Below are 15,308 nucleotides of genomic sequence, written 5' to 3' on the forward strand. Positions count from 1 at the left end.
TTTATTTATTATCACAGTTTTATAAGGATATCAAATTTAGAAAAAAAATGAATCAAAACGTTGCTTTGATATCCTTATAGAAAAATTATGTGTGAATTAATTTTATTTATAAATATATAGTGAAAGAATAAATTTTATTTATAATTTTTATTGTGTAATAATTATTTGTTAATTGATATTTTTATAGAATATTATATTACTTACCTGTAACTCGTAATTTTGCTTTTGTTATGGCGAGACCAATTTCGCTGGTTGCTTTACAAACATATGATGCTTCATCTTCCTTCGTGGACCGCTTTATTATTAATGCCGTTTTCTTTTCTTCATCTTTAAGTTGAATTTTCACATTATCCGAGTTTATAACTAATTTATCGTCCTTGTACCAAACAACATCTAAAATTTGCAAAAATTATTTAATTTAAAATAAAACTGTTAGGAAATGTATATATTTTGGATTTATTTTTTAATTTTAAATAGAACATTATTTAATAGAAATTATTAATTGTTTATATTTTTTATTTTCTTAAAAATAATTCTAATATAAAGTATTTTCTTTTCTTTTTGTTTCAGGTGAGTTAGACAAAATTTTCCCTGTCGAGTTTATTTCGTAAGTAAATATTTATTGAAATACATATATAATTATATATTATAAGGAAAATATAATTATCAAAGAATTTGATAATTAATTAAATTGAAAAAAAATATCTGAAAATATATTACTTGAATCAAATAATTTTTATTTGTATCAATTAAAATGTATTTGAATCAATAATTTCAGTATTTAAAACAAATACTATTTAATTGATTGAAATAAAAATCACTAGGGCCCCTAAAATAATAAATAAAAAATAAATACGAAATTAAAATATATAAAAATTAAATTCTAAAACAACAATTTTTTTTAAGTTTAAAATAAACGAGAATTTATTTTTCTTTAATGATTTAGAGAAAAAATTAGTGAATGATTTTTTAATTAAATACCTGGTGCGGGATTTCCGGAGTAGGAACATTCTAAAGTAACTTTTTCACCCTCTTGTGCGTAAACATCCGTTATTTCTTGAATAAAACTTGGTACAGATTGTGAGGCTGGAAAATTTAAATTATTTATTATAATTACTTTATAAAAGTGTATTAAAAAAGTAATAATGTTTTTTTTATTTTATTTTTCTTATTTTTATTATATTAAAAATAATTTTAAAGTTCTTCAGAATTTTTTTTTGTTCCAAATCATCTCATATACTTTACAAAAATAATTTACCTTTTTTCTCTCTCGTTGTCATGGAAATTGGGCCATTGTCAGTAATCTATCCACACAAAAAAGAAATAATAACATGCAAAAATAAAAACATTAGTTGAAAAAATCAAAAAACTTGAAAATAAAACAAGCAAAAAGATTAATTATTCTCTAAACTTGAATTTGTCAAAATGTTTATTAATTTGAATTAGTGACTGAATTTTTTCTTCTGAATTAGTAAATTTTACTAATAAATTAGTGGAAATTATTATTTATTAATTGCTACTAGTTTATTAGTAGAAATTGGTAGAAATTACAATTTATTAATTACTACTAATTTATTGGTAGAAATTACTATTTAATAATTACTACTAATTTATTGGTAGAAATTACTATTTATTAATTACTACTAATTTATTGGTAGAAATTACTATTTATTAATTTTTACTAATTTATTAGTATCAATAAAATGGTGAAAATTAATAAATAGAAATTTCTACTAATTTATTAGTAAAATTTACTAATTTAAAATCAATAGGTCAGTCACTAATTCAAATTGGAACATTTTCACTAATTCTAATTTAGAGTGTACATTATTAAAATATTTGATATTAGAAAAATTTGCTTATCAAACACAAAAAAAAATACCTGACATTGTGCCCCTCTCATCATCGCTGTGATGATCGGAAATTTCCGAATTTGAATAATTCGTTGCTAAACCTAAATTCCCGCTACATTGACTCTCGAGAAGTAAAAATTCTTGCAATTCCTCTTGACTATCGGCCGTGTGTAATTGTTGAAAAGCCTCTAAATCAATTTCACGTGGCTCCAGCGGATATAATTTTGGATCCATTAAATTTCGAAATTCACGATTTTGCAATGATCGCCGTGGAATTGGAATTCGTGATTTTGGATATGTATGATACTTTCGACTTGTATCGAAATCTAAATGAAAATCAAATTCCTTGGAAGTATTCTTTGATTCGGCGAAAGCAACTTTTTTCATTTCTTTATTATGGGAATATTTATCCTGACTAGTGCTACCGCCACTCGTTGATGCCTCACTATTCTCTTCGATTGGCGATAAATAGAAATTATTTAATTGATGTGAATGATGCATTTCCGAATAATCAATATCCTCATCACTTGACGATGTATTCGATAATTGAATTCTTCTCTCTGATTTTGGTGGTGGAAATTCACCAAAATCCAGGACAATTTTGTTTCCTTTCTGGTGTTTTTGTTTTTCGATTTTTTCACACTTCTTCTGATTTTGTAAAGTGATTTCAGATTTTCTGGGAGGGGAATATTTTGCTTTTTCAGTTTTAGAATTTCTGGTTTTTGGGTTTTTTTGATCTTTTCGGATTTCTGTGATTCTGGGTCGTTTTGTTCTGGTCGGCGATGGTGAGGATGATAATTTTGATCTGTCGTTTCTATTTTCTATCTTCTTTGGTTTGGGGGATGATTTTCTTTTGACGTTTCTTCTCACGTGTTCCTGGGGAGTGGTTTCTTTACTTGGAATTTTTCGATCCTTCAATGGTACTCGTTGATTTGGTTTTTTTCGTCCAGTGGAAATTTTTTCCGATCTGTTCTGCAAAACTGGCTCGGAATTGATCGTCTCTTGTGTAGTGATGAATTGGGATTTTGTTGAATGTAAGTGTGAGGCACTTTTTGAGAAGAGTTTTTTCTTCGATGATGTTTCGGCGCGTGGTATTGTCGTCGATTGTAACCATGAATCCTTGAGGCAGTAATCAACTTGAAAAATTTTGCCGACTTGTTGCGAGGTTTCATTTTGATTAAGAAAGAATTCACGTACACTGGTTGATGAATCATGAATGTTCATCAGAGTTTTTGTCGATGAGAATTCACTGACGATTGTTGAACTGTCACGTTGTGAAGATGAACCATCGTGCTCGTCGAGACTATCGTTGGAAAATGTGCATGCAGACACACTAAGAACAGATGATTTGGAAAATTCCCTCTTACCTCGAAGTGCCTCTTGCATTTCTTCCATGTGCGACACCCATGATGGTTTTCGATATTGTTTCGTTCCCACGATACCTGAATTTTGAAAATTGATTAGTCAATTTTTGCTTCTTCATTGCTTCCTCATAGGAAGCTTTAATGTGATTTTTTATTATTTATGAAATATTTATTTAAAAATAAATGAGTTAAAATAAATTGTTAGAAAATGTAATAATAAATGCTATTTGGTGTTAATGTTTTATGTAGTATTTTTATGTATTTTTGAGAAGGGGGAAATTAGGTTTGTTGTAGGTTTCACAGACGCTTTCAACGTTGAGCTGAAAATAACTTCAGACGGCATTAGAACAAATAAACAGACATAAGAAGTCTGAGTTGAAAAATTATTATCTGAGCTTGAATAATATTATTTTTGGCTAAAACTTTGATCGTACCTTCTACTGATAAATAAGTAGTTGTCGTTGATACTCCCAATGGATTGTGAGCTTCAAAAACAATTTCACCCGTATCGTCGGGATATGTTTCGGCAATCGTTAGAACTGATGTTCCATCATCAAATTCCTCGATTTGGAATTCTTGGGAAGGAATTATTTCTATTCCCTGCTTGTACCATTTTCCTTCTGGTTTCGGCTTTCCCTTTACTTTTACCTCCAGCCTGAAAGATTTTTATTTGTATTCACGATTATTTTAATTTTTATTATTTTTTGTTGTTGTTTTGATTATTTTTTATTTATTTATTTTCTATTCTAAGTGTCAAAACAATGACTTGATTGATGATTCTGGATGAAAAAAGGAAGAAATTACCTGGTTAGTTCTCCATCTTTAGTGGGAATCATTTGAGGAAGCTTCTTGATGATCTCTGGCGCGGATTCTTCCGTATCAGTATCGAAAAGAGGTCCTTCCTGAAAATTTCCATTGAAGAATATTTATCCTTTGTTTCCTTAATTATTTTTTGTTAATTAACTTTTATTCGTGCTATTTCTACCTTTGGAGATAAGAGATCTTCCTCTGACCCGCTTTGTCCAGTAAGAAGGGAAGTCGCTACGATCGAAGATGCTATTTCCGAATCTGGTACATATTCGTAGGCTGTACAAATTTAAACAAAAAATAATTAATTCTGATTGGAAGAGAAAGATTTCATTCTGATTAGAATAAGAAGAATTAATTTTTTCCTCACCTTCGACAATTAGCGACGTTGAACAAACAGCTTCACCAACGGGATTCACAGCACGACATGTATATTCACCAGCATCTTCTGGGAATACTTCAGTGATTGCCAAACTGCAAACACCTTCTGAATCCTGTAGAATTGTGATCTGCTTACCCTCCTGAATTGGTTTCTGATCATGATACCATTCAACTTTTGGAATTGGTTTCGCTTGAATGACGCAAGTTAGATTAACATTTTCTCCGTCCATGACTCTTACAGGCGATAATCTCTTGACAAACGTTGGCGATGATTGTTCAACTGTCTCCTCCCATGGGATGTCCAGTAGATTAACGGTCGCCGTACACGTTACCGAACCAACAACATTTTCCGCTCGACATGTGTACGTGCCGGCAAACTCTGGCACAATATCCTTGATCAACAGAACTGATCGATTTTCTTTTGTGACTATTCTCATCTCGTGTGTGGTCTAGAAACAAAGGGAGAGATCATTAGAAATTGATCACCATTTTTTATTTTATTTGCTTTGTTGGTAGCAACAACGGTTGCTAGGGAAATCGTAACCTTAACAACTGTTGCTGTGAAAATGGTACCCTTAGCAACGGTTACTAGGGAAATGGTACCAATCCAAAAGTAAAGTTTGCAAAGGACATGGTAACCACAGCAACTGTTTTCATAGCAACGGTTTCATTTGTTTTCGAAAGAAATATTTTTTAACTTACCTGAAGAGGACGATTGTCATGGAACCATTGGAAGGAAGCGACGGGATACGATTCGACAATTGTTTCCATAATGACAACTTCTCCCTCGGCGACAAGTTGCGGTTGAATCGGTTGAATGAATCTAGGAGCTTTCGCAGCTTCCGTATCGTCCTCCTTCTCCCTAATTGTAACTGATCCTGAACTTCGTGCCTCACCGGCTGGATTTTGAACTCTAATTTCATACTTTCCGGTATCCTTTTTCCTCGTGTCGGTGATGACCAATTCGGCACTGTTCTCATAAATATTGACACTCGTCTCGTCGGATGGTGTAATTTCAACTCCATTCTTAAACCACTTGACTTCTGGTTGTGGTTTACTTTCAAATTCGGCAACGAGTGTCAGGGGTTTACCGATTTGGGCAACTAATGCCGGCAGTGGTCGGGTTATTTTTGGAGCACGTAGTACTTCCGGTTTTGTCACGATAGGCGCATTACTTACTAGAAGATTAGCACGACATTCTGCTTTGCCAAATTTGTTGACTGCTCGAACACGATAGATCGTCTCGTCCTCATTGGTTGGCTCAAGAATTGTTAATTTACTCTCACCAGTTTCGGGTATGAAGGAAATCTCCTGTTTTCCTCTCTTTGGTTTCACCTCCTTATCACCGCGATACCATTTCACTTCGGGTGTTGGTTTTCCAGTTACTACACACTCGAGTATTGCTGGTGTGTGTTCTTCAACCATTAGTGGTTTTATCGGGGATACGAAGTGTGGAGCAATGCCTTCTTCTTCTTTTTCTGTAAAACAATTTTTTATATTAACAACTGTAGGGGAATAGAAAATCAAGAAAATAGAAATCAAAACGAAAAAATCAAATCCAAAATTTTGTTGGATTAGAGAAAAATCCACTCAGGGGGGGAGGGTATTAAAGTGGTCATGCAGAAGAAATAACGGGATTAAAAATTCACAAACAGGAAAAGCGGGAGAACACTTGGAACTGAAAGAAAAGATGATTATTGTACCAAATATGACAAGATTGACAGTTGATGTAGCAACGCCAGCGGGATTTGAAGCTCGGCATGTATACATGCCGACGTCTTCCTCCTTGACATTCTTCACTTCGAGTGTTGCTGTGGTCTCCACAACGTTCATCTCGTACTTTTCACTGGCATGAAGCTCTTGTTCATTTCGGTACCAAGCAATCTGTGGGAAGGGTGTTCCAATGACAGTGCAAATGAACTTCGCGGGCTTTTCAACTTCAACAATTACTGGTTGTAATTTTTGAATGAACCTAGGTGCAATCTTTTTTTCTTTATCGGTCATGGAAATTTCAACTTGTGTTCGGGTCTTTCTCGTTGGTTTTCCCTTCTTTTGATCATCGACAGTGATTTCGAGGATTTGCTCTTGATGGTCAATTTTCTCGGTGACTATTTCTTGGGTGGTAATTGTTTCTTCGGTTTCGAAGATTTGATCTACTTTTGGTTTTACTTCCTTTGCCTTTTTGGTGCGTGGTGTAACTTCTTTTTGTTTTGGTTTTTCGGTGATTGTTTCCTGAATGTCGAGTGTTTCGAGGTCTTCTTGTGTTTCGGTGACTTCTGTGACTTCTTCCCGTTCGATGGGAAAGATAGTCACGTCTTCATTAAATTCGACAACTTTCTTTGATGGTTTCTTTGTTCTTCGCCAAGGAGCGACTGACGTTTCCAAAGGTTTTTCTTCCTCTGGTTGCTCTTCCTCTGGTTTTTGTTTTACAACTGGTTTTAGTTGGACTTCTTCTTTTTCGGTTTCTTCCTTCGGTAGACGTTTCACTGGTTTCAAGGTTATTTCTTCTCGTTCTTCCGGTTGTTCGGGTTTAATTACCCGTCGAGTTTTCTTCACTATCTCTTCCTTTGTTTCTTCTTCAACTACTTCTTTCTTCACCGGTTTTAGAGAAACTTCTTCCTTTTCGGTTTCTTCTTTCGGTAAACGTTTCACTGGTTTTAGGGTAATTTCTTCCTTTTCGGTTTCTTCTTTAGGTAGACGTTTCACTGGTTTCAAGGTTATTTCTTCCCTTTCTTCCGGTTGGTCCGGTTTAATTGTTCTTCTTGTTTTCTTCACTATTTCTTCCTTTGTTTCTTCTTCAACAATTTCTTTCTTGATAGGTTTCAAGGTAATTTCTTCCTTTTCGGTTTCTTCCTTAGGTAAACGTTTTACAGGTTTCAAGGTTATTTCTTCCTTTTCTTCCGGTTGTTCAGGTTTGATGACGCGCCTTGCTTTCTTCAGTGTTAATTTTGAGAAATCTTCCACTTCTTCAACTTCTTTTTCCTCTGGCTGTTCTTCAACCACTTCTGGTTTTATTTCTTCAACCTTCTTTGGTTTTCTGCCCCGTCTCCAAGGCATTTCTGTTTTCTCTTCGGGTTTTTCTTCTGGTTTCACTTCTATTGACGTCTCTTCGACCTGTTCGGTTGTAATTTCAGCCGTTGATTTTTCAACCTTCTTGGGCTTCTTGCCCCGTTTCCAGGACAATTCGGTTTTTTCTTCCGGTTTTTCTTCTTCGGGCACTTTTTCCGGTTGGACTATAATTGAAGTCTCTTCAACTTGTTCGGTTGTAATCTCCGCGGTTGCTTTTTCAACTTTCTTTGGTTTTTTGCCACGTTTCCAGGGCAATTCGGTTCTTTCTTCCGGTTTCTCTTCTTCGGGTACTTTAGGTACTTCTTCCGGTTGGACTCCAATTGACGACTCTTCAACATGTTCCGTAGTAATTTCAGTTGTTGATTTTTCAACCTTTTTAGGTTTCTTGCCACGTACCCAAGGCAATTCAGTTTTTTCTTCCGGTTTTTCTTCTTCGGGAACTTCTTCCGGTTGGACTCTAATTGATGTCTCTTCAACTTGTTCGGTTGTAATCTCTGCAGTTGTTTTCTCTACTTTCTTTGGTTTTTTGCCCCGTTTCCATGGCAATTCGGTTTTCTCTTCCGGTTTCTCTTCTTCAGGTACCTCAGGCACTTCAAGTACTTTAGGTACCTCTTTAGTTTGGACAGTAATTGATGTCTCTTCTACCTGTTCGGTTGTAATTTCAGCCGTTGTTTTTTCAACCTTCTTGGGCTTCTTGCCCCGAATCCATGGCAATTCGGTTTTCTCTTCCGGTTTCTCTTCTTCAGGTGCTTCCTCCGGTTTGATTTCTTTTGTGACTTTTTCCTGAGGCTTCTTTCGACCACGACGCCAAGAGACAGTCTCCTCTTGAATCACTTCCTCTTCCTGAATCTTTTCAGCCTCTAGTGTTTTTACTTCTAGTTGAGATTTTTCTAAAACTGTGGTTTCAGTTACTTCTTCTGTAGTGACTTCCGCTTTTTGAACTTTGAACGGTTTGAGTTGAACTTCTTCGAGTTTTTCCTCAGGCTGATCTTTCTTTACCGGCTTAGCTCTTTTCAAGGTGACCTTCTCTTGTGTCCATGGAACAACTTCTTCAGGCTTATCTTCTTTTTTCGTTTTTCGCAAATCTTGCGGTTTTTCTTCTGGTACTTCCGGTTTTTTAACGGTTTCAACTTCAATGCTTGTTTCCTCCATTTGCTCTGTTGTAATTTCAGCAGTTGTTTTCTCAACCTTCTTGGGCTTCTTGCCTCGTTTCCAGGGCAATTCGGTTCTTTCTTCCGGTTTTTCTTCTTCGGGTACTTCTTCCGGTTGGACTACAATTGAAGTCTCTTCGACTTGTTCGGTTGTAATCTCCGCGGTTGCTTTTTCAACTTTCTTTGGTTTTTTGCCACGTTTCCAGGGCAGTTCGGTTTTTTCTTCTGGTTTTTCTTCTTCAGGTATTTTAGGCACTTCTTCCGGTTGGACTCTGATTGATGTCTCTTCAACTTGTTCAGTTGTAATCTCTGCAGTTGTTTTCTCAACCTTCTTCGGCTTCTTGCCCCGTAACCATGGCAACTGTGCTGTTTCTTCCGGTACTTCTTCTTTAGGCTTTTCTACTTTCTTGGGTCTCAGAAGAATTTCTTCTTTTTCTTCTTGTACTTTTTCTTTCCAAACTGGTTTTAGACGCACTTCCTCTTTCGTTTCCTCTTCCTTAGGTAACCGTTTCACCGGTTTCAAGGTTATTTCTTCTTTTGTTTCCTCTTCCTTCGGTAACCGTTTAACAGGTTTCAAGGTTATTTCTTCCTTCGTTTCCTCTTCTTTTGGTAAACGTTTCACTGGTTTCAAAGTAATTTCTTCTTTTTCAGTTTCTTCCTTTGGTAATCGTTTAACAGGTTTCAAGGTTACTTCTTCATTCGTTTCCTCTTCTTTTGGTAAACGTTTGACTGGTTTCAAAGTAATTTCTTCTTTTACGGTCTCTTCCTTTGTTAACCGTTTAACCGGTTTCAAGGTTATTTCCTCTTTTTCTTCTTCTTCCTTTGGTAAGCGTTTTACTGGTTTCAAGGTTATTTCTTCTACTTCTTTTTCTTCTTTCGGTAAACGTTTCACTGGTTTCAAAGTGATTTCTTCCTTTTCTTCCGGTTGTTCGGGTTTAATTACCCGTCGAGTTTTCTTCAATTCCAATTTTGCGAAATCCTCAACATCCTTTTGTTCCGTCTTCTCTTCTGTTGTAACTTCTTTTTCTGTTTTTGGCTTTCTGCCTCGTTTCCATGGTAATTGACTTACTTCTTCCGGTTTCTCTTCAGTTGGAACATCGGAAACTTGTTCCAAAGGTTTTTCTTCAATCACTTCGGGAGTAATTTCCGCAGTTGTTTTTTCAATCTTCTTGGGTTTGGGACCACGTTTCCATGGCAATGCCACTTCCTCCTTTTCTTCCGGAAGTGGCTTAACTTCTTCAGTCACTTGTTGTTTCGGTTTTTTGCGATCTCTACGCCAGGAAACTGCGGTCTCTTGTTTTTCTTCTTCGATTACCTTCTTCTCGTCGAGAATTGTTTCCTCTAGGTCGGATTTTACTTTCAAGAGAGAAATATCAGTTTGTTCGGAATATGGTACTTTTTCAGTTACCACTTTTTCTGTTACTACTGTTACTGTTTCTTTTTTTGTTTCTACTTTTTCCGTTTCGATTTTTTCTGGTTTCAACGGTTTGAGTTGAACTTCCTCGAGTTTTTCTTCTTGGACATCTTTTTTGGTGGGTTTGGCACGTTTCAGGGTTATCTTCTCCTGGGTCCAAGGAACCTGTTCAGGTACTTCTTTCTTTGGTTTCTTTTCCACTTTCTCTTCTGTTGGTACTTCTTCTGGTTGAATTTCGCTTGTTTCTACTTCTTTTGGTTTTTGATCAATTTTCTTTGGTTTCTTGCCTCGTATCCATGGAACTTCACTTACTTCTTCTGGTTTCTCTTCAGATTTTGGTACTTCGGGAACTTGTTCCGGAAGTTCCTTTTGCTTCTTGACACCTCTTCGCCAAGAGACTGCTTCCTCTTGTACCTTTTCCTCTTCAATTGTTTCTTTTTCCTGTATCTTCTTCTTTAGGGTGATCTCTTTCGTCTCCTCTTGATCGGTCTTTACCTTCAGTAACGAAACGTCTATCTCTTCACTATATGGTACTTTTCCTTCTTCAACTTTTGTTGGTTTGACTTTTTCTAGTTTGACTTTTTCCGGTTTAACTTTTTCTAGTTCAACTTTTTCTACTTCAACTTTTTCTGTCTCAATTTTTTCTTGCCTAACCGGTTTAAGTTGAACTTCCTCGAGTTTTTCTTCTTGGACATCTTTTTTGGTGGGTTTGGCACGTTTCAGTGTTATTTTCTCCTGGGTCCATGGAACCTGTTCAGGTACTTCCTTTTTCGGTTTCTTTGTCTCTTCAACTTCGATTTCTAATTCGGCTGTTGTTTTTTCTTGCTTTTTGGGTTTCTTTCCTGGCTGCCAGGCTAATTCGGTAATTTCTTGTGGTTTCTCTTGTTCGACCTGTGGAATTTCTTCGGTCTTCTTTGGTTTCTTGCCGCGTATCCAAGGAAGTTCGCTTACTTCTTGAGGTTTCTCTTCGGACGGTACTTCGGGAAGCTGCTCCGGTTGTTCCTTTTTCTTCTTGACACCTCTTCGCCAGGAGACTGCTTCCTCTTCCACTTTTTCTTCTTCTGTTTTCTCTTTCTCTATTTTTTCTTTTTCCTGTATCTCCTTTAGGGTGATCACTTTCGTCTCCTCTTGATCGGTCTTTAATTTCAGTAACGAAACGTCTATTTCTTCACTATATGGTACTTTTCCTTCTTCAACTTTTGTTGGTTTAACTTTTTCTAGTTTAACTTTTTCTAGTTTCACTTCTTCTAGTTCAACTTTTTCTACTTCAGCTTTTTCTGGTCTAACCGGTTTGAGTTGAACTTCCTCGATTTTTTCCTCTGGAATATCTTTCTTGGTGGGTTTCGCTCTCTTGAGGGTTATTTTCTCCTGGGTCCATGGCACCGGTTGATCTTCTTTCTTTGGTACTCTTTCTTCAGTGGGACCTTTTGGTCGTATTTGTTTCGTTTCTGTTTCCTCGATTGTTATGTCTGTTGTTGTTGTTTCAACTTTCTTGCGTTTCTTGCCTCGTATCCAGGGAACTTCACTGACTTCCTGTGGTTTTTCCTCAGTCTCAGGAACCTGTTCCGGCTTTTTCTTCTCTCCTCTTCGCCAGGAGACTGCTTCTTCTTCTATCTTTTCTTCCTTCTCTTTTTCTTCTGTCTTCTTCTTTCGAGTGATTTCTTGATCGGTCTTTAGCTTCAGTAACGAAACGTCTGTTTCTTCACTATATGGCACTTTTTCTGCTTTAACTTTTTCGAGTTTAACTGTTTCTGTTTCAACCGTTTCTACTTCAACTCTTTCTGGTCTTACCGGCTTGAGTTGAACCTCTTCAACCTTTTCCTGTGGAAGATCCTTCTTCTCTGGTTTAGCTCTCTTTAGGGTTATTTTTTCCTGGGTCCAAGGAACCGGTTGGTCTACTTTTTCGTCCTTTTGGGGTCTCTTAACCTTCTTGCTGACTTCCGTATCTTCGTTGATAACAAGTTCAGCGACGTCTTCCCGTTCGACGTAATCGGTCGTATCTTTTGTTATCTGCACCTTTTCGGTACTTTCCTTCCTGACAGTCTTTAGTTGCACCTCCTCAATTTTCTCTTCGGGAATTTCTTTCTTCTCTGGCTTGGTTTTCTTCAGTGTTACCACTTCTTCAGTCCATGGTTTCACCTTCTCCTCGACGGGTAAGGTTTGCTTTACGGATTTTCGTGTAATGTCTGTGTCTTTAGATACTTGAAGTAGAGTTGTATCTTCAGTCTCGACAAAGTCACCGGTTTTAGTCTTTTGACCCTTACGTTTAGTGATATCAACCCGTTTGGTAACATCCAGAAGTGATGTATCTTCTTCCTCGGTGTAATCTTGTTTGGTTACATCGATTTCTACCTTCGATTCTTTAGTGACAGGTCTTAGGTTTACTTCTTCAAGGACTGGTTTAGCGATTTCTGATCTTTCGGGTTTGGAAGGCTTTAGCGTGACACTTTCCACAGTTTCGGTTGGTATCACTTTCTTTTGGGGTTTTGATTTTTTGAGTGTTATCTGCTCCTCGGTCCATGGTTTCGGTTGTTCGGGCTTTTCGCTTTTCTTTGTAATCTGAACTTTTTTGTTGATATCCAAAAAGGTTGAATCTTCTTCCTCGGTATATTCTTCTTTTGTATCGATAGTCTTTGTGTCGATCTTTTTTGTTTCGTCCTTTGTGAACTTTTTCAGTTCCACTTGTTCTAGAGTGGCTTTGGAAATTTCCGTTTTCTCCTGTTTGGTCGGTCGCAAGTCGACTTCCTCCAATTGTTCCTTGGGAATTACCTTTCGTTCGGGTTTCATTTTCTTCAGTTCTATCTTCTCCTCGGTCCATGGTTTCACTTTGTCGGTTGTTTCTTCCGATTCTTTGACCTCTGGAAATTGTTTTCGGGACTTTAGGGTAATTTCCGTTTTGGAAAGACCTAAGAGTGTTGTGTCCTCTTCTTGACTGTATCTCGTGAGTCCATCTTGAGTGTCTTCGGTTAACAGTCTTTGTAAGGTTTCTTCACTTATCGCCGGTTCTTTTGGTACCGGTTTCAGTTCCACTTGCTGTAGACTTTCACGTCTTATTTCCTTTTTCTCAGTTTTCGTCGGTCGTAGTTCAACCTCCTCCAAAGTTTCCCTCGGTATCTCTTTAATTACCTGAGTCGCTTTCTTGAGGACTATCTCTTCCTCTGTCCAAGGTTTCACTGTATCAATTTCTGGTTTTAATTTCCTATCTAAAGAAACATCACGCGATTTTGGTATACTTTTACGCCATGGTGTTATATTTGTGGGTCGTGATCGATGATGAACACGACTCTTCCTCCAGGGCAATGTCTCATCGCCTGGTGGAAGTGGTGTTCCTAGAGGAAGACCCTCTTCGTCATATTCGATTGCATCCTTTGGCACATCCTTTGAAGCTCTTCGCTCTATCAATGATCCTCCCACAGATGTACCGATCGTTGGCTTCTTGCCAGTCTTAGCACCAGGTCCCATTGAATCTTCAGGGACTGGTGATTCATAATAAACGCCTCTTCTTTCTGTAAAGACGTCAACATTTTTTTTTTGCTTTGTTTCTCCATGTTTTTGATCATTTGAATAGAAAAAATAAATAAAGATCAAATGCTGAAAGAATATTTGGATAAATTCCAAGAAAAAAAAATATATCATATGATCGTCTGTGGAAAATTCTGTTTTCATTATAAAATATTAGAAAATAAAATTAGCCAGTCTTGAAGCGATACAAAGTCTCATTATCGCGGGGATTTTGCACTTGGCAGTAAAATAAACAAGAGAGGGATTAGAGTGAAATGAAATCGTCACCTTGAGGGAATATATTAACACTAAGGGACTGTGATGTTATTTACATTGCGCAATATTATTCCCTGTCTAGAAAATTTTGACCTCGAGCGAGTCCAACTTTGATAAAAATCATATATTTTTAGTTTCTACAAGGTTTTTCAGGTGGAATCAGAAAGAATTTATTTCTTTTTCAAACTTGTTTTTTTATTTATTTATTTATTTTTTTTTGTAAAACGTGAGTCACTTGGTTAGGAAATAAAAAAGAATCATTCTTCCCACTTCGATTGAAGAATGAGACGGGCAATTATTTTTAAATTGTTTGGCTACTGTGTTTAAACACCATTTTTGGTACATGGCCAGTCGACACGGTCTGGTAATAATATAAATTAATACGCTCTTTTTGGTTGACATGTGAAACGGATTCGCGAGTATTATAAATTTTCGTACAACATTGCTGAGAGAATTATTGCTTTTGGAAATTTATGCCGTTCACAACGAGTACAAGGAGTTTGGTTTTGAGCCAATTTGAGGAACGATCTGCGCGATGTTTATCTTGACTAGAATTATAGATTTTCTTCTTTTTTCTTTGGCTTATTCTAAAACTGTGAGAAATTACTCAAGACATTTTGGCTTTTTTGATTATAAAGCTTCCGGGTGTTTCTCTCAATATTAATTTTGCTCGTTACTTGATCTCTTTAAATAAAATAAATAAAAATAAATAGACAAAAAATAAATTAAGAATAAATAAACAAAAGATAAATAAAGAATAAATAAATATAAATTTATACAAATAAATAAATAAACGAAAAAAAAAACGAAAAATAATGAAAATGCTAACAATTTGAAATTGAATTGTTTCATTGTTGTGAATTATTGAAAGAGAAAAATGAAGACAATTTGTCTGTGTGTGTGTGGGGGGAGAAAAGAAGTTCGCTGAACGACCTGAGTTTTCATGAGGGGCTATTTTTAACGGGGATTGGCCACAGGGTTAAATAATTACAAAAATAGTTGAGCCATGAAGAGCAACATGCCTGTCCATCAACATCAGAAACGAGAGACATTAATTCAGCGGCTTTCGTTTGATTAAGTTATTTACTTAAGTGTTGTAAATCATGTCAACATTCTCCTCTATTCAACAAAACATAAATCAAAATCAACTTCTTTCAAACAAATATAAATCATTTGTCAGTCGATCATTGGAAATTATAATTTCTTGGAAATAAAATTTTCCCCAAAAATGAGAATATTAACCAGACTAATGACTTTTTTTGGCCAATGATTAAAAAACGAATAAATAAATAAAAAAGAATAAATAAATTAAAAAGTAAATAAATCATGAAAGATCACATGAAAAATTGAAATTGGATAATATTTTATCAAAATTGATCATTGTCAAATTAGAGTCAACTGCACTAGAACTTGACTATTTTATGATCAGTTAATTTATTTAAAAAGATGATAAATTCTCATCATGAATTTGTACAAATTACGAAAAATAAAT

The 15,308-nt window shown here is 35.8% G+C and overlaps 1 protein-coding gene across 16 annotated transcripts in view; it reads right to left on the reverse strand.

Moving 5' to 3' along the window:
• Positions 1 to 15,308, reverse strand: part of LOC122502295 (titin) — a 165,925-nt gene that overhangs the window by 52,583 nt on the left and 98,034 nt on the right. For 14 of the 16 annotated variants that reach the window (XM_043612258.1, XM_043612264.1, XM_043612262.1 and 11 more), the window contains 9 exons: positions 6,109 to 13,545; positions 5,108 to 5,883; positions 4,395 to 4,854; positions 4,203 to 4,303; positions 4,022 to 4,119; positions 3,652 to 3,872; positions 3,221 to 3,295; positions 982 to 1,086; positions 205 to 393 (listed from right to left, as the gene is read on the reverse strand). In XM_043612258.1, coding sequence (XP_043468193.1) covers positions 205 to 393; positions 982 to 1,086; positions 3,221 to 3,295; positions 3,652 to 3,872; positions 4,022 to 4,119; positions 4,203 to 4,303; positions 4,395 to 4,854; positions 5,108 to 5,883; positions 6,109 to 13,545 — 9,462 coding nt within the window. Of the gene's footprint in view, positions 1 to 204; positions 394 to 981; positions 1,087 to 1,258; positions 1,305 to 1,882; positions 3,296 to 3,651; positions 3,873 to 4,021; positions 4,120 to 4,202; positions 4,304 to 4,394; positions 4,855 to 5,107; positions 5,884 to 6,108; positions 13,546 to 15,308 lie in introns of those variants that run through there. The other 2 variants (XM_043612274.1, XM_043612268.1) reach the window with 2 other exon arrangements.

Source organism: Leptopilina heterotoma, unplaced genomic scaffold (genome assembly GCF_015476425.1).
Source record: "Leptopilina heterotoma isolate Lh14 unplaced genomic scaffold, ASM1547642v1 Lhet_226, whole genome shotgun sequence".
Lineage (NCBI taxonomy): Eukaryota > Metazoa > Arthropoda > Insecta > Hymenoptera > Figitidae > Leptopilina > Leptopilina heterotoma.